The sequence below is a fragment of the Spinacia oleracea genome, chromosome 4, assembly GCF_020520425.1.
Source record: "Spinacia oleracea cultivar Varoflay chromosome 4, BTI_SOV_V1, whole genome shotgun sequence".
NCBI lineage: Eukaryota > Viridiplantae > Streptophyta > Magnoliopsida > Caryophyllales > Amaranthaceae > Spinacia > Spinacia oleracea.
Window position 1 is genome coordinate 170539045 of NC_079490.1, and position 19488 is coordinate 170558532.

General features: G+C 35.6%; 2 protein-coding genes and 1 long non-coding RNA gene across 4 annotated transcripts; 2 read left to right on the forward strand and 1 right to left on the reverse strand.

The window, feature by feature from the left end:
- LOC130472162 (uncharacterized) lies at positions 1 to 1896 on the forward strand. Its single transcript, XM_056842632.1, has one exon. It carries the CDS (start codon positions 1 to 3, stop codon positions 1894 to 1896), a length of 1896 nt encoding a protein of 631 aa, XP_056698610.1.
- A 5299-nt stretch (positions 1897 to 7195) lies between these two features.
- LOC130459508 (uncharacterized) lies at positions 7196 to 12336 on the forward strand. Its single transcript, XR_008918921.1, has 3 exons — positions 7196 to 7279; positions 10869 to 10989; positions 12026 to 12336. It is a non-coding gene; the product is annotated as an uncharacterized lncRNA (long non-coding RNA).
- LOC110787863 (boron transporter 4-like) lies at positions 8128 to 18583 on the reverse strand. Of its 2 annotated transcripts, XM_021992501.2 has the most exons (13): positions 18465 to 18583; positions 17989 to 18108; positions 17805 to 17887; positions 16758 to 16947; positions 14827 to 14965; positions 14127 to 14292; positions 13454 to 13620; positions 12611 to 12784; positions 12002 to 12214; positions 10840 to 11165; positions 9961 to 10249; positions 9324 to 9530; positions 8129 to 9125 (listed from the first exon to the last, which is right to left on the reverse strand). In XM_021992501.2, the coding sequence occupies exons 2-13, from the start codon at positions 18090 to 18092 to the stop codon at positions 9102 to 9104; spliced, it is 2082 nt and encodes a 693-aa protein (XP_021848193.2). In that variant the 5' UTR covers positions 18093 to 18108; positions 18465 to 18583; the 3' UTR covers positions 8129 to 9101. The 2 variants fall into 2 exon arrangements, with proteins under 2 accessions (XP_056682910.1, XP_021848193.2); XM_056826932.1 differs by lacking the exon at positions 18465 to 18583 and having other exon boundaries at positions 8128 to 9125.
- Positions 18584 to 19488: the final 905 nt, after the last annotated feature.

A 19488-nucleotide genomic window follows, 5' to 3' on the forward strand; every position in this document is an offset into this window, starting at 1 on the left:
ATGGCGATTCTTGACTCTAAAAGTGACAATTCACACAACAACACCAACAATGGAGGTAATGCTGATAATTCTGATCCTTATTTCATTGCCAATTCTGATCATCCTACTTCTTCATTGGTTGTTGTGTTGTTTACTGGTGTGAATTTTGTTAGATGGAGTAGAAATGTTAAACGTGCCTTAGTAGCTAAAAATAAAGAAGGATTCATAAATGGTGACATAACAAAACCAGCTGTAAATCACAAAGATTATATAAAATGGAAACGAACTGATTTCATGGTGGTTAGCTGGATATTGAGTTCAATGAATCATGATCTGGCTGATGATTTTGGTTACATTGATAATGCTGCTGATCTGTGGTGTGAATTGAATGAGAGATTTGGACAATCAAATGGTCCATTAGTTTACCAACTGAAGAAAGAAATTGAGAATCTGACACAGCAGAATATGACTATTGTGGCTTATTATGGTAAGCTCAAGAAACTGTGGGATGAAATGCAAAATTTAAGAGCATTTCCTAGCAGTACATGTGGAGCAATGCTGCAATGTAGCTGTCAGTTTATGAAAAAGGTTGCTGAGTTTGAGGAAGAGGACAAGATGATGAAGTTCTTGCTTGGCCTAAATGTAGGATTTGATAACACTGTGACAAATGTTGATCCCTTGCCTAACATCAACAAGGTTTTCTCAATAACACAACAAATTGAGAAACAGAAGGAATTGAGTGGTGCTACTGCAGATTGCAATGCTATGACAAGCAGTGCTATGGCTGCTCAAGCTTACAGAGGAAATCAATCTCAGTTACAGAAGAATAATACTGGATCAGGCAAGAAAGATTGGAAAGAAATCAAGAGGGAAAAGATGAATCGTGTTTGTACTCACTGCAAAGGGAAAGGTCACACTGCTGATCAATGTTTCAAACTCATAGGGTATCCTGATTGGTACAATTCCATAAAAGCTTCTAAGGGTCAAAATTCCACAGGAAACAGACTTGCAGCACATGTCAATTACAATGCTGAGATTGGAGATGAACCACTAGGTAATGCAGACAATGAGAATGGAATGGTTAACAATGAGATGTTGAATGCTATTTGTCAAGAAGTGATGAAAGTGATGAAGGGAAAACAGAATCAGGGTACTGAAACAAGTGGAGCTCATTGTTCTTATGCCAATTATGCAGGTATAATTTCTCATTCTTTCAATTGTACTGTGGATAAATTGCATGATGCAAGTGTGTGGATAGTTGACTCTGGTGCATGTGATCATATGACTTATGATAAAACCATATTAACCAACATCAGAACCCTGACTAAGCCTATCAAAGTTGGTCTACCTGATGGTTCTCAATTGAATGTAGACACCATAGGAGACACTGCTTTGAGTACCAAGCTGGTTCTACATAATGTTCTGTTGGTTCAGGGTTCCAAACATAACCTTTTGTCAGTTGGAAGGTTGATTGAGCGTACTAATCTGCATGTCTTATTCACTGGTGCTGGATATACTTTCCAGGACCCTGCTAATTCTGAGTTGCTTGGTGCTGGCAAAAGAACAAATGGTCTATACTACTTTGTACTACCTTCTCATGCTGGTTTCTCCACAGGTACTGTCTCCAAACAATCAAATTGTAATAATGTAGAGAACATGACTGATTCTAGTGTTATGGTTCTTCCAAATAAGACTGCTACTAGTGCTTCACAGGCAAAAATGTCAACAGAAAATAAGATTCACATGTTTCATCCTAGACTAGGCCATCCATCTTTGTCTAAAATGAGATACATTGATGCTGATTGTTGTAAAGGTCTATCTGAATACAACTGTGTTACGTTGTGTGCTATCAAGCAAAACATCATAAACTGCCTTTTGCTGTTAGTACAAATAGAGCTGATGCATGTTTTGATTTGATCCACTTGGATCTGTGGGGTCCTTACAAGATAAGAAGTATTGATGGTGCTTCTTATTTTCTGACTATTCTGGATGATCATAGTAGAACCACTTGGACTTATCTCCTTCATATCTCACATTTCCACTCCTCATTCTGCTAATGATTTACACACTCTTGATCTTGAATCACCTACCAACACTAATGTTGGTGCTATGCCCACTGTTAGGCATTCAACTAGAACAATCAAACCTTCTTCTACTCTCAAGGATTTTGTGGGCACTTATGTTCCTCACAGGGAAATTGTGAAAAATTCTTCTGATAGTGGGTATCTATCTTTCTCCATTGAATCAATTTTGGATGATCATACTGATGTGGTTACACATGATCACAACTGGCTACTTGACTTAGCTTTACATGACTATGACACTTGGGAATCTCTTGCATTCTCTGTGAGTGCATCTTCTTCTGATCCTAAACATTACAACCAAGCCAAGACTAGTGAAAACTGGTTGAATGCTATGGAAAAGGAGATTCAGGCTCTTGAAAACAATGACACTTGGGATCTCACACCTTTACCCAAAGACAAAAAGGCAATTGGATCAAAATGGATTTACAGGACAAAACTGAACCCAGATTATACAATTGACAAATACAAGGCTAGATTAGTTGCTATTGGTTATCAACAGGTTGAAGGACAGGATTTCACTCAAACTTTCTCTCCTGTTGCCAAACTAGCTACTGTGAGGACTGTAATAGCTTTGGATGCTATGAAAGGTTGGATTTTGTGTCAATTGGATGTTAATAATGCTTTCCTACATGGATTTATTGATGAGGAAGTTTATATGAAGCCTCCTGCAGGTTACACTAAGGCCCAACCTGGTGAAGTATGTAGGCTTAAAAGGTCCATTTATGGACTAAAACAGGCTTCCAGACAATGGAATAAAGAATTGAGCAAATTCCTCAAAACTTTGCAGTTCAAACAATCTACTCAGGACTATTCTCTTTTCACCAGAACTCTTGATGGTGAATTTCTAGTGTTGCTTGTGTATGTTGATGATATTTTGCTCACTGGAACTTCATCATCTCAAATTGAGAGTGTCAAATTGGCTCTTGATCAGGCATTCACTATTAAGGACCTTGGTCAGTTGGCTTACTTTCTTGGTATTGAGATCCTCAGAAGTTCTGCTGGTATATTTCTTTCTCAAAAGAAATACATTCAAGATATTTTAGTGGATGCAGGAATGGAAAATTGTGACTCTGTATCAGCACCATTGTCATGTGGCCTAAAGCTTTCTACAGATGTTGGAGACCTCCTTACTGAACCTGACATTTACAGAAGATTGGTTGGTAAACTTCTTTACTTGGGTATTACCAGACCTGATCTTTCTTACAGTGTGCAACACCTGAGTCAATTTGTTCACTCTCCTAGAATACCTCATTTGCGTGCTGCTTTGCATGTTCTTAAATATCTTCAGGGAACTTTGGACAAGGGTATTTGGTATTCAGCAAGCAATGATTTCAACCGTTCTGCATACAGTGATGTTGACTGGAGCTCTTGCCAGTTCAGCAGTAGATCTCTTAGTGCCTATGCTGTGTTTTTAGGTCCTAATTTGATCTCTTGGAAGACCAAGAAACAAAGGAGTGTCAGTAAATCTTCAGCTGAGGCTGAGTACAGAAGCATGTCTGCTGCTGCAAGTGAGCTTGTTTGGATTCAGGGTTTGCTTGAAGATCTTCAAGTGAACATTCCTTTACCAGTTAATTTATATTGTGACAACATGTCTGCTGAGCATTAAGCCAAGAATCCTGTTTTCCATGACAAAACCAAGCATCTTAAAAGGGATATGCACTATGTAAGGGAGCAGGTGGATTCTGGTTTCATCAACACTGTCCATGTTTCAAGTTCAGATCAGCTGGCTGATGTTCTTACTAAGCCATTATCTTCATCTCAACATCAGCTTCTTTCTGCCAAGCTTGGACTTATTTCCAAGGTCCATCTTGAATGGGGAGTATAGGAGAGTATATTTATTTTTCCTTTTATTTAAAACAGAAGTTAGTTATTCATTCTGTTAGTTTGTTAGAGTAGTTGCTGATGTGGCATTATTGTTGCTTGTTATTTAAGCCAAGTGTGGCATACAATTTGCTCGTGTGAGAATAACACTGATTAAAGACAATTCTCTCCCAAATTCTCTCTGCAATCTGCTTGAGTTTCTATATGGTATCAGAGCAATCAATCTCGAATCTGAGATTTAGGTTTGCTCATTTTGAGTTCTTCTGATCAGCTCTTAGATCAAAGCTAAGAGTGATTGATTTTCAGAAATTCTGGTGCGAAATTTCTTGCGATTTATGTGTGCGATTGCGAAATTTCTTGCGCTGTTCGAAGCAATTTGATCTTCTATAATGGCGATTCTTGACTCTAAAAGTGACAATTCACACAACAACACCAACAATGGAGGTAATGCTGATAATTCTGATCCTTATTTCATTGCCAATTCTGATCATCCTACTTCTTCATTGGTTGTTGTGTTGTTTACTGGTGTGAATTTTGTTAGATGGAGTAGAAATGTTAAACGTGCCTTAGTAGCTAAAAATAAAGAAGGATACATAAAAGGTGACATAACAAAACCAGCTGTAAATCACAAAGATTATATGAAATGGAAACGAACTGATTTCATGGTGGTTAGCTGGATATTGAGTTCAATGAATCATGATCTGGCTGATGATTTTGGTTACATTGATAATGCTGCTGATCTGTGGTGTGAATTGAATGAGAGATTTGGACAATCAAATGGTCCATTAGTTTACCAACTGAAGAAAGAAATTGAGAATCTGACACAGCAGAATATGACTATTGTGGCTTATTATGGTAAGCTCAAGAAACTGTGGGATGAAATGCAAAATTTAAGAGCATTTCCTAGCAGTACATGTGGAGCAATGCTGCAATGTAGCTGTCAGTTTATGAAAAAGGTTGCTGAGTTTGAGGAAGAGGACAAGATGATGAAGTTCTTGCTTGGCCTAAATGTAGGATTTGATAACACTGTGACAAATGTTGATCCCTTGCCTAACATCAACAAGGTTTTCTCAATAACACAACAAATTGAGAAACAGAAGGAATTGAGTGGTGCTACTGCAGATTGCAATGCTATGACAAGCAGTGCTATGGCTGCTCAAGCTTACAGAGGAAATCAATCTCAGTTACAGAAGAATAATACTGGATCAGGCAAGAAAGATTGGAAAGAAATCAAGAGGGAAAAGATGAATCGTGTTTGTACTCACTGCAAAGGGAAAGGTCACACTGCTGATCAATGTTTCAAACTCATAGGGTATCCTGATTGGTACAATTCCATAAAAGCTTCTAAGGGTCAAAATTCCACAGGAAACAGCTTCTAAGGGTATTTGGTATTCAGCAAGCAATGATTTCAACCTTTCTGCATACAGTGATGTTGACGGGAGCTCTTGCCAGTTCAGCAGTAGATCTCTTAGTGCCTATGCTGTGTTTTTAGGTCCTAATTTGATCTCTTGGAAGACCAAGAAACAAAGGAGTGTCAGTAAATCTTCAGCTGAGGCTGAGTACAGAAGCATGTCTGCTGCTGCAAGTGAGCTTGTTTGGATTCAGGGTTTGCTTGAAGATCTTCAAGTGAACATTCCTTTACCAGTTAATTTATATTGTGACAACATGTCTGCTGAGCATTAAGCCAAGAATCCTGTTTTCCATGACAAAACCAAGCATCTTAAAAGGGATATGCACTATGTAAGGGAGCAGGTGGATTCTGGTTTCATCAACACTGTCCATGTTTCAAGTTCAGATCAGCTGGCTGATGTTCTTACTAAGCCATTATCTTCATCTCAACATCAGCTTCTTTCCGCCAAGCTTGGACTTATTTCCAAGGTCCATCTTGAATGGGGAGTATAGGAGAGTATATTTATTTTTCCTTTTATTTAAAACAGAAGTTAGTTATTCATTCTGTTAGTTTGTTAGAGTAGTTGCTGATGTGGCATTATTGTTGCTTGTTATTTAAGCCAAGTGTGGCATACAGTTTGCTCGTGTGAGAATAACACTGATTAAAGACAATTCTCTCCCAAATTCTCTCTGCAATCTGCTTTAGTTTCTATAAATATCGTCAATCAATATTATTATTCTATAGTTTAACACAATAATCCATATCAGATTATTCCAATGGAGAAGAATTCAGACCATAATTCAAAAATGAAAACTTATAGATAGGTGACTCAAATTCAACTTATAGCCTTCTAGGGAGGATTAGTAAGTACGTAATATCACTACAAGAAATTGTACTATTAACGACGGGAAATCCCGTCGCGAAAGGCCTATAATCGTTGATTAAGGACGGGATTTCCTGTCGCGAACCCGTCATAAAAGAGGGCCGTCGTTAATAGAAATCCCGTCGTAAATCCGTCGTAAACCCGTCGTAAAAGACATTTACGACGGTTATTCCCGTCATTGTTTGGTTGTTTGCCCCGTCGCAAAAGCCTTTTACGACGAGATTTTTGACCCGTCGTAATTAGGTTGTCGTTAAAGATACAAATTATTGTAGTGTATGTAAGCTATATACTATGTTAATGACTACAAGTTGGTAACTTATTACGTAACCTTTTTAATTGGTTTTGTCAGTGAAACAAATTAAAATAATTGGTGCAAAGTTGAAAGCATGAGATGTCCAATGACCAAAGAATCAATGATACTTGATCATGCATGATTTATGAATCACCGAAAACAAGATATAATCCATAAGTCACTATTTCACGTGCATGAACCACATGGAAGTTTAGATTTGCAGAACTGTTTGGATTTTCTTGCGAACCATCTTAGAAATAACAATATACTCGAAGGACTAGAAATTAGTTTGATGTCACAGTTAATTTTCAATTTTTACTTTATACTTTAGAACAAAAAGTTATTTTTCGTACGTAATAGTTATAATAATCATGTTAATTTTAAAATTTGACAACTAAAATCTGAAAAGAGGAAGCGATAATGAAAAGATCTAAGAGCAACTCTAATGATTAGCTACAAACTGGTGTAACTAAATTTGTCGCAACAAATTTCTGGGCATAATGCATTTAAGTTGCAAAGTTTCTCATTGATTGGCTACAATACCTTGTAGCTCCTTATAATATTTGATTTATTTTACCTTTTCCACTTTTTTTTTTGCCAACTACCTGCTAAAAAAAAGTACAATATCTTGATAGCTGATCACGTAATTTCTATACCAATATTTAGCTATGTGCTCAGCTATTTTAAACTTTTACTAGCAAATCTATTTTTATAACCATAAGAGTTACTTTGAGAATCAATCAAACCCACAAATAATTTGACTAATTAATTCAGAAAAGAAAAATCAAAGGGGGTCAACAAACAGCAGATACGAACGAGACATAAACCAGGTATTATCTAATTATTCAACTTTGAGACATTATATTAATTTATAATTATAATACAAAGATCAATGAATCAATTAAGATTTAATTCCTTTATTAATCCCTTAATAGGCATTCCATGTGCATTGGAGTGTCTTTAGATCATGGTTGTTATGCAAATATATATGCATGGTGGTTTAATTCAAGTTATTATTGGGTTTTTTTAGCGTAAAAAATAATTCAAGATTTGATATTTCTTGGTTATTTTTATTATCTTTTATGCTCCATATTGTTTTTCTGTCCTATGGTCGGCAATAATGCCTGGCTTTTGTGGCATTGGCATGTTCATGAGGTGTTAACAAAGAATCGTCTCATCTTCAACCTTAGATTGAACAATTATCATATACGAAGTAGCGAGGGTGATGATAAAGGTCGCAAGTTGCGACAACATTTACTTGTCGCAATCTTACGTGTTCGAATCTAATCGGTACATATAGGCGCCACGTAGGTTTGCGTCATCACAATATTTTTGCTATCAATGCAATATTTTTACTATGAAAATATGCAAATAAGGAAATCGATATAAAGAAAGAAACAAATTATAATATTAAGATTTTCCTACTTTTTTTTTGAAATATATATAATAGGTTATATAATTTAAATATTTTAGTTTCCAATTTAAATCACGACACATAAGCATGACATGTCATCATTGTGACAGGGCTTAAAGGTCGCATGTTGCGACCTTTATCATTTTCGTACGAGGTATTATAGATACAAAAAATTCGGTCCGTTTAGAATTAATAGTAACGTATATACTACATCAATTTGTTATTCATAGATGATTATCCCTTCTTTTTATCCATCAATTTGTTTTTGTTTTTGTTCAATTTTTCCTTTTGTTGTTTACTATATTTTACAGCTCCAATGTACGCCTTTTCCACTTCATCTTTTTCATTCAACATCAATTCACCATTTAATTCATATATTCAATCAACCTTTTCCATTCCATCTCCCTCTTTATCGCTCAATACATTTACCACTTAATTTATATATTGTTTAAACCTAAATTTGCACCTCTATTTAAATAAGGTGTATCACTAAAATCACAACCGCACCTATTAAATAAAAGACTAACAAGTTAACATTAGATAGTTTCTATTGGACTGGCCCCCCTAAACGGCTAAACTCACTTGCTTAATTAGTATTCGGCCCCCCTTGATAACCGAGTCTGGCTTCGCCCCTGGAGCTAGTTAGTATTAATTTTTCCGCATTAGAAAGATATGAGCAGCTTGTTTATCTCAAGTTTGGGATTGGTGGTCTTTAGGCTAGTGTGCAACATGCAATTAGGAGGGAACTTTAAAGATAAGGAGGCCCGCGATGATACAAAAAAGACACTTTGGGTTGAAGTTAATGTTTATTCGCCCAAGTCCAAGATGCCTAGGCCCAAGGCCTAACCTTTGCTAATAGACAATACAAAAGTTTATATTATCATTATCCTTATTATTTTGTTTTATTTTTCTAAAAAAATCCAAAAGTCAATTGGTGTAGATTTAATTTAATGAAATATAAAGTTTAGATTAAAAATTTATAGTAGATATAAAATTATCGTAGCCATTTACACCAAAAAAAAAAATTATCGTAGCCATTTTAATATCATCCTAAACATATTATATCATGTATTATGTACGGAGTATCACATTTTATGTACATGTATAACAAAGTTCACTAATTTGCTAACGTAAAACTTCAAATAAGGCTATCATTTGATTCCATTGTGGTCATCATCGTCAAGTTACCGATCACTTCTTCAAGTAAAACCGTATGTACGTTCATCAACTTATTCTTATTATACAATGTCTTCCGGATGGACCTGCGCGCAATTACAATTATAGATGAGCTATCAACTATTTGACGAACATTTAGTCACTATTCTATTCATCTTATTTCAGAAAAATAAGTTCAGATAAATTCAGTAAAATTTTAAAAAAAAAAATCACGTAAATAAAACGCACCATTAGCAGCTTCAAAGTTTTTAACATTATTATTTAACATTATAATGATTACGTACCTTGGAAGGTGGGTCATGCCGAAAACTCATAGCTCTAGGGTTCACCTCTTTCCTACCACTCGAAGTCCATCTTTCGCTACGAAAGCTCATAGTTCTAATCTTTAGCTCCCCTCTATGAGTTGTTAACTCATCTAAAATCTCAGAATCAGAAAATTCTTCATCTAATTCTTCTTCATCATCAATGTTGTAATTTGATGTTCCATTTTCCTGTTCATAACAATTTGCAACATTATAGCAAAACATATGTACCGAGTATATAAGCAGGTAGTCTAAAGATGGCTTGGGGTGGGCCGGCTCGAAACCCGACCCGACACGGCACAAAAAAGCTCGGCCAGACACAAGCACGGACAAAGCACGGCCCGGCATGGGCACGAAGTCGTGGACCGTGGGGCAGGCCTGGGCCTTAAGTTTTTAGAAAAAGCACGACAAGACACGACAAGATTTGACCCGGCACGACAAAGTACGAAAGTCCTTTGGGTTTGGGCCGGGCCCATACCCTGTTTTGAACTTTTCGACACGGTCCGTCATGATAGAATGTGGCCTAGATGTGGGCCCGACCCGAAGCCTGACCCGACCCACGACAATCTTTAGCAGGTACTACGTACTACGTACTACTACGTATAGACATTAATTATACCTTGAAAGAGAGTGACATATGACGGAAAGAACGCTTTGAAGCACCTACAACTTCCTCATACTCATGAGCGTCGAGTTCGTGTAAGTGGTGTGCCTCAAAATACCTTGGTAGTATAAGATGTCTTATGATTATAAGAAGAAAAAATGGCAAAGGGAAGATTATTCCTACTAATGGAATCCATGTCATCCCATAACAAATGATTAAGTATGTTAGTTGGAATGTTGTAAAAGCCGCTATGCATTTGAATGGCACATTTTCCACATATGTAGCATGATTTCTTTTCAAAACCCTACAAAATAACATAGATTAATACACAAATTAGTAATCCGTATAAAAGTTGAAGCGATAAAACATTATAATCACACCAATTAGGGTGGAAATTTGTTTAAATTTTTATATTTGTAGTAATAAATAAACAAAATATGGCGCAAGTATTAAAGAACGGAAGAAATATTTCTTATAACTTCAACTATACCTATATACTACCTTCGTTTAATAAAAATATTTACGGTTACTATTTACACAAATATTAAAACAAAAATGAAAAAGTTGGTTGAATATAATAAAATACGGATAAAGTAAGAGAAATGTGTAAAAAGGTAGCGCATGTAAGAAAAAAAATGAATAAAGTAAGAGAAAATAAGTGGAAAATTATAACTATTGCAGCGTAAGAAGTGTAAGTAGTAAATTTTCATGTCCAAAATAAAGCAAAGCAAAAATAACATTATGAAACGGACTAAAAGTAAAAGTGTAAAGATCATTTTGAAACAGAGGTGGTAAGACTTAGATCTTGTTCTTTTTTCTATTTATTTTTGAATTCAATGACTTTCCAGTTCAGTTTAGTTTAGTAAAATTCAGCTCAAAAGAACGGGATCTTACTTATGTAATCTACTTTTGTTAACAAGAAGAAGTTGGATTCTTTCCCAAAACTGGTTACCAGGGAGACTATCAATGGCCATATAAGCAAAGTAACCCCAAAGCAGTGAAGATGGAATTCTCTTTAGAGCAGGCATGGCGAAAACTGAAATGGTAAGGAGAAGGGATTGTAATAGATTGCTTAATCTTTGTTCGTTAACTCGGACCGGTAAGTAGCTCTCTATGTGTTTCTCAGGATCAAATGTTGTGGAATTGCCATTTTTGTCATTAGTTTTTCCTTTCATCACTACTTGCTTCAAGTCTTCTAGCTCCTTAACCACTGCATTTGTCTACAAAACGAAACCCAATGAAGGAAATTATGAAAACGAAAATACAGAAACTAGATTAGTACGAGTTAATTTATGTCCTTAGGATAATATTAGTCCCCGGCCACTATATTGTTGATGGTATTCAAAGCTAATCTACTCTCAATATTCCCTAATCATATAAACGGAATACAACAAGATCATCCATTCTTATCAACATGTTTTTGGAAGAAAATTGACTTTTGTGAGAAATATTTAAAAAAGGTAATTAGCATTAGATTAAATAGGAAATTAATATGACAGTTACTAAATAACTGCCCTTGGTATTATCCTATTAAAATAAATAATTAGATTAACATTAATTAAGTCATTAAATAAATCGTGCGTGTGTATGTCTTGATTAATAATATATAGCCATATTACCAATATGGTACTAGCACACCAAGCTCAATGTTGTACTTGGCCCAATAACTCAAGCCATCTCCTATTCAATATATTAAGCACATGAGTATATTTACAGACGTTTTAAACAACATATTTTCTCCTTGTGGGAGAATACTCTTACATATACAACAGTTTATTATTTACTTCGTACAATACCAATTTATCGCGATTATTTCATGCACTGGGAGTACGCAAAAGACGTAAATTACACGTTAGTAGTGAAAAATGCAATTAATTAAACTTTGCAAACAACAACCTTTTAGTTTACCAACTTGTGAACATCTACCTTTTTTTACTTTGTTTTTTTTTTTTTTACGGAGTAACGCTTTATGATATTCACTTTCGTTTCTTAATCGTTTTAAGTTATTAATTAGAAACGTTTTAAGTGATTAAAATTTTAATAGTGCAAAACTTACTAGCTTGTTCTTGTCCATTTCAAGGAAAATAGCTTGCATATTGCCATAAATTTGGGAGTTGCTAGCCCTTTCATGTATGCTAGCTTTAGCACTTTCAACCATCTTTCTGCGAAGCAATTGTCGTTTGAGGACGGCGAGGGCCTTGGTGTGCATAGGAGAGTGTGGGATAAGAGCATAGGAAGGAGGAAGTCCAAGCAACCCACAAATCAAAGTCTGTACACAACCAAGTTTAATTAATTAATTAATAATCAAGGCTCTAATTTATGTTAATTTCTAGACCAAAATGTTCAAAAGTACTAATTGTAATCAAAAAACTCGCATTACAAGAATTTATATCTTTAATGACAATCTAATTATGATGGGTTAAAAATTCCGTCGCAAAAGTTTTTTGCGACAGAGTTAACAACCAAACAACAGTCGTAAATTTCTTTAACGACAGGATTTTCCATTAACGACGACCACCCTTTTACGACTGGTTCGCGACAGGAAATCTCGTCATTAATCAACGAATATTGGCCTTTAGCAACGAGATTTCCCGTCGTTAATGGTACAATTTCTTGTAATGTCGAACCAAAGTACGTAATTAATATTAGGAAGAGAGTGACAAACCGTAAAGCCAAGAAGAAGGATGTCATAGTGGTAGGCAGAAGGGTTTTTAAGATTGAAATCCTTTTGTTGTGTCATCTTCGAAGCGACGTTATGCTCGAAAAAGAATAGTCCTGCTATCATTAATCCAGGTATGAAGGCCCCTAGGATGTGTCTTCCTGGTACTTCCCCCATTTTCTACAAAATTTTCATGCAATTTTAGTACGTCATCTTGAGTAGTAGCAAAATGAATTAGGTTGAATCTATGTTAATTAGAATATATATGTCTTGAATCGGTCAAATCCCTTACTGCAACGCCCCAACACAGAGATCTGTTATTTTACACCAGACTTATCTGTTTTGTGCCTATTTTCTTGCACTACAAGAATTTGTATCTTTAATGACAACCTAATAATGACGGGTCAAAAATCCCGTCGTAAAAGCCTTTTGCGACGGACCTAACAACCAAACAAAGACGGGAATAACCGTTGTAAATTTCTTTTACGACGGGTTAACAACGGGATTTTCCATTAACGACGGCCCCCTTTTATGACGGGTTTGCGACAGGAAATCCCGTGTTTAATCAACGATTATTGGCCTTTAATTTCTTGTAGTGTTGGCTTTTCCGTATATGTCTAGAGATCAGTACTATATAAACTCTCTAGTTCATAACATAGTTTTATTCTGTAATAGTGTAATCTATACTCCTCAAGATCAATAAAACTTTCTTCCATCTATACATTGTTTGTGAACCACGCTAAATCTCTGTGTTTTTCATTTACATTATTTATAATATTTCTTACTTCTGTTATAACCGTCTAAGAACTAAGAACGATTTGAAAAACGAAGAACTGAGGGAGATTATACCTTGGCAATAGTCCAAGGATGCAATGAATCAGTATCCCAAGGATGAGGGCTAAATAACCTTCTAGGAACTCCATCAGGAACTTTGCCTGGTACACCATATGACAATGCTGTCCACCCCAATACCATCAATGGAACCCCAAAATTCGCGATGAAATTTCTTATATAACCTTCACAAAAATCACCCAGTATTAATTAGTTCATGCCTATTCGCAATAAGTTATTGTGAGATAGTCTCATATAAAGATGACTGTAGTTCGAGCTGGCCCGAAACCCGACCTGACCCGGCACGAAAAAAGTCCGGCCTGCACGAGCACGAAAAAAGCACGGCTGGACACGGGTACGAAGTCGTGGGTCGGGCCTGCGCCTTTATATTTTAGAAAAAGCACAACAATGCACGACACGACTTGACCCGACACGGCAAAGCACACTAAATTTAGTAAAATTAGCCTTAGTCACGGCTTGGACCGGGGTCAGGTCTACTTTGGACTTTCCGGCCCGACCCGGTCCGATAGAACGTGCGTCGGGGCCCAGCCCGGTTAGGCAACGGCCCGGTGGCTCGGTCTGAAGCCCGGCCGGCCCGGCCCACGGTCATCTTTAGTCTCATATATCTGAATTAATTAATGTTAATATATGTTATTGTATAATTGATTTTGGTTGAGTAACACGTACTAACCTGTTCCATACCACCATGATCTTGCTTTTCTACTTTTGAAGGCTGTATACAGAAGGCCTAGAGAGAATATGATAGAGAGCAATCCATTCGAGTAAAGCCACTCGAATTCATATGCCTTAATGTCTGAATCTTTCCCTTTGGGTACATGAAACTCACTTATAATCCCCTATTATAATTAGATTTGATTAATTACATTAGCAAATCTTCTATATCAATCAAATATGATGTTATAGAGTATAAAACTAAATCTGGGACTTCGACCATCAGCTTGAGCTTTTGGTGAGGTTGGTCCTTTGACAAAAAAAGTTTTTAATTTTTATATTTTATATTGACTTAGCTCACTTAAGTAGTACTACCTCCGTTTCATAATGATTTTTATGGTTATTATTTAAACAAATATTAACACAAAAGTAGAAAAGTTGGTTGAATATAATAAAAGATGGATAAAATAAGAGTAATGGGTAAAATAAAAGTGGGTGGGTGTAAGAAAAAAAAAATGAATAAAGTAAGAGAAAATTAGTGAAAATTGTAAATAATTGTGGGGTACAAATGGTAAGATAGTAAAATTTCATGTCCAAAAATAGAATAAAACAAAGTGTAAAGAACCTTATAAAACGGACTAAAACGGAAGTCGTAAAGATCATTTTGAAACGGACTAAAACGGAAGGCGTAAAGATCATTTTTGAAACAGAAGTAGTACCTTTATAGCTTCTTGGATGAAAAGAACCGCAATTAACATTTCAATAAGCTCTTCAGCTATCCTCGTGAATCGATCAATGATAACACACGCGTTTAAAATTGCCATTAGCATCAGTAATAGAGATGTCCATACACAAACCCTGTAATATATGATTAGAGATGACATGTTATTAAAATAATGACGAAGACAGGATTTGATCTAGGATTTACAGTACTACCCAAAACAAGGTACCATCTAAGTTATTTGACATCTAAAATATTATGTTAGTTTAATTTTTTCTTTGATGCATTTATAACTTGTACTTCCTCCGTTTCGGAATATTCGCAACGTTTTGACTAGACACACTTGTCAATGTAAAATTTTGACTATTAATAATTTTAATTACGGATTTTTCATGAAATGCCCCTGAGGTTTATCTTAATGCACCAAATACCCTTAAACTTTCCAGAATGCACCAAATACCCCCGAGGTTTAGTATAAATACACAAAATACCCAAAATGACTATTTTCCGTTAACTCCGTTAACTTATCCGTTAACTTTAACTTTAATTTTATTTAATTTTTATTTTTTCTCTTTCCCTTTTAATTTCTTATTTTTTATTTTTTGTTTTTTTCTCTCTCCCCTTCCTTCTTCCCTGTCTTCCATGGCAGCCCTTCTCTTCATCACCACCACCACACACACCACCCTGCTAACCCCTTCTCTTCCTCACCACCACCCCACACCGCCACCGACACCAGCCTGCTCCACGGCAGATAAGCACATCGATTTTCCTCTCTCCTCAAAATCCAGATCCCAAAAAAATTGATCCCCCAAATCAGCAATCTAGTCGCAATTATCGTAACGGAGGGGGAAGTGGGGGGTGGGCAACGACGCCGGTGAGGAAGGGGGAGTGGGGTTTGGTGGCGGCGGTAGTGGGGAGCAATGAGGAAGGTGGGGGAAGTGCAGGGAAGGGAAACACGGGTTTGGTGGTGGCGGCGGCAGTGGGGAGCAATGAGGAAGATGGGGGAAGTGCGGGGGAGGGAAACGTCATCGGTGAGGAAGGGGGAGTGGGGTTTGGTGGTGGCGGCATGGCGGCGGTGGGGTTTGGTGGTGGTGGCGTTCTCTCTCCTCTAATTCGTTGGTGCTGCGAGGATGAAGGTCATGTGGTTGCTTAACTCCTCAAATTCGATCAGTGTGGAGGGTGAGGGAAGGAGAGAGATTAGGCATGGAGGTGGAACTTAGAAGCAAGAGTTATGGTTGGTATTGATAATGGAGAGAGGGTTGACATGGTGGTGGTGGGAATTGAGGAGACAGACCAAAGGAAACAACAGGGTGGCAATGGAGAATCCAAAAAAATTTGGGGGTAATTGGTTTTTTTAGATAATAATTAATTAATTTAATTAAGGGTTAATTAATTTAATTAAGGATTAGTTAATGTAATTAAGGGTTAATTAATTTAATTAAGGATTAATTAATGTAATTAAGAGTTGATTAATATAATTAAGGGGTTAATGTTAGGATAAGTAGAGAAAACGGTTTATTAAGGGCATAAAGGTAAACATACGCTAACGGGTACTTAACGTCCGTTAGCCTTGTGGGCATTTTGTGTATTTATACTAAACCTCAGGGGTATTTGGTGCATTCTGGAAAATTTAGGGGTATTTGGTGCATTAAGATAAACCTCAGGGGCATTTCATGAAAAATCCGTTTTAATTATATATTATAAAAACTTATAAAATATTAATATTTTGAAAATATACATTAAGATGAAGCCAATAATATATTATATGCTAACACTTGTTTTCATATACTATAAATAAAATAGGATCAAAATAAATTATGTGAATAATGCAAAAAGTCAAACCGTTGTGAGTATTTTTAGACGGGGGAGTACTATTTAAGTGATTTTTAGTCAAAATGTATTTGATAATGTGACATTGAGTAAAATTACCATGCTGTCCAAGCCAGGAACAGAGGTTTAAGATCTTCTCTATCTTTAGCAAAATTGTACAAGAAAGTATACATAAGAACAGTTGGTTCTGCAACCCCTTGTATTAGAAGTGGTTGTCCGCCAATTACTGATTGTATCACTCCACAAATTGCTGCTGATGATATTGTTTGTACTGAACTCAGGCTTCCACCTGTACATTGAAACAAATCCAATGATATTCTACACGTTAATGTTTTTTCTAATATTTAAACTACCAACTACAGTCAAAAATTTTAATCTTTAACCACACGAATATCAAATCACCTAAATGCAAAGAACAATATGGAACAGAGGAATTAAGTACGGAAGTACATAATATGTACATAGTACTCCGCATTATACTTCCTCCATTCTTTTTTAGATGACACAATTTTTTAGGCATGTTTGTCAATGCACGATTTCAAAAATTAAAATATACACAATTATGGATAAGAAAAAATTATAAAAAGTTGATATTTAAACAATATTCATTGAGACATGTCTAATAAGATCTAATATGAGTATATGACTATATTTTTCTTTAAATATAAATCATAAAAGAAAGTCAAATGAGCTTATGTAAATAGTGTCAAAATCAAAATTTGTCATCTAATAATACGAAAATGATAAAGGTCGCAACACGCGACCTTTAAGCCGTGTCACAATAATGACATGGCATGCTTATGTGTCATGATTTAAATTGGAATCTAAAATATTTAACTTATATATCCTATTGTACCTGTTTAAAATAAAGGTAAGAAAATCTTAATATTTTAATTTGTTTCTTTTTTTATATCGATTACCTTATGTACATGTTTTCATAGTAAAAAATTTGCATTGATAGTAAAAATATTATGATGACTCATAGCCTACGTGGCGCCTAAATGTACCAATTTGCATTGATAGTAAAAATATTATGATGACAACATTTAGTTGTCGCAACTTGCGACCTTTATCATCACCCCTAATAATAAATGGAGGAAGTATAAGTTTGACCGTAGTGATAGTAATAATGAAGAGAAACAAAACCTGTTTTCTTTTTTAATAGCTCCCCAAAGGCTATAGCAGGAAGAGCCGAAGCAAAAAAGATGGAGGCAGCGGGAGTAAGTATCCTATAATTACATTTTAGAGGCATAATTAGATAAATTAAGAAAATTAAACAAGAGTTTAAAAACTTAATTAGCAACAAATTAAGAACATGCATATTACGTACCCAAGTCCATGTTTGAAACCATTCATCCAATCTTGCTTATAACATGAAAGCCTTCCTCGTATATCGCTTGTAATTCCCCTAAACGGAGCTTTTATATTCTCCATTATATTGACCTTTAGACTGCAATTTTGCGTCAAAAATGAAATTAAAGATCAAATTTAGTGCTAATTGATCAAAAAGAATGTGATGTGTTAATTAGATATTTTTTTGCTAAGTAAAAATTATATAATTAGCTAACTTATCAGTTTCAGCACCTTATTAATTTCAGGTGCTAATGTGCTATCTTATCAATTTCAGCTCACTTTCAGCTAGTATTTGCCAAACAGAGCCTTAAGCAAACGACGTGCTTCAAATGACTCATTTTCAAAATAAATCCTAGATTATGTATACGTACACATGCACTCGGTTAATTGAAGAACGTTACAGAAGTGGTGCATTGCTAAGGAATAATGATTCAAAGAAGTAAGCTAGTGTACCTTAATTATGGAACGAAGTTGAAGGCTATAACTGGTGGATGAGATCGAAATTTAAACAAAGGTTTAAGGGCTTAATTAAGGAAGATTAATTACTAATTAGCTTATGTTTTAGGTAATTATGTGATAAATGTGAGTTAAGAAGAATGCAAAGGATTGCTTTTATAGAGTGCAAACGAACACTAGTGGACACAAGAGAGATAGATATTCTGTGATTAGTCAATGATAACTACTTGCAATTTAGTTGCTAATTTTTATTATTCAGCATTATTATTTTGCAAGTTTAAGCAACCAATTCTTAATTTGTTCCCTTTTGTTTGTTTCTTTGTTTGTTTTTAGTGTATGTTACTCCCTCCGTCCCGGAATACTTGACCTGTTTTCCTTATCGGGCCGTCCCTTAATACTTGACTTGTTTCTAAAAATGGAAATATTCTAACAATATTATATTATTTCTCACTCCACCCCTATTGACCCACCTAACCCCTACTCCATACAAAAAATAATTAAAAATTCAACCCATACTCTCCCCCAACCCCACCACTTAACCCACCTCCCACTAACTACATTAAAATAATACCCTACTATCAACTACTACCTATTAAATTAAATAAGTCAATTCAAGTCCCTTAAACTCTGTGCCGGTCAAACCGGGTCGAGTATTCCGGAACGGAGGGAGTAATTACTTGATTAAATGAAACGTGGGCGGCGTAATTTATACTGCGGATGGACAAATTTAGTAGTATCAAAGGTGGTAATGAACTAATGAGATAGGATTAAATCATATGATGGATAAGATTATATTAGTAACTTTATTAGCCGAGATATACTATCTTAGTTGGCTAGCTACGTACCATGCATGCGCCCATGCATATGTCCATTGTCCATATACACATTGGAAGTATCCTAGGAGGCAAAGAGTTAATTATAGTATATCTTTATTACTTTGAATGAAATAATTCGCCTTCTATCAGATCGTCTGATACTTACTTAACTGTCATATAATGTTGAATAATCAACTAACTGGGTA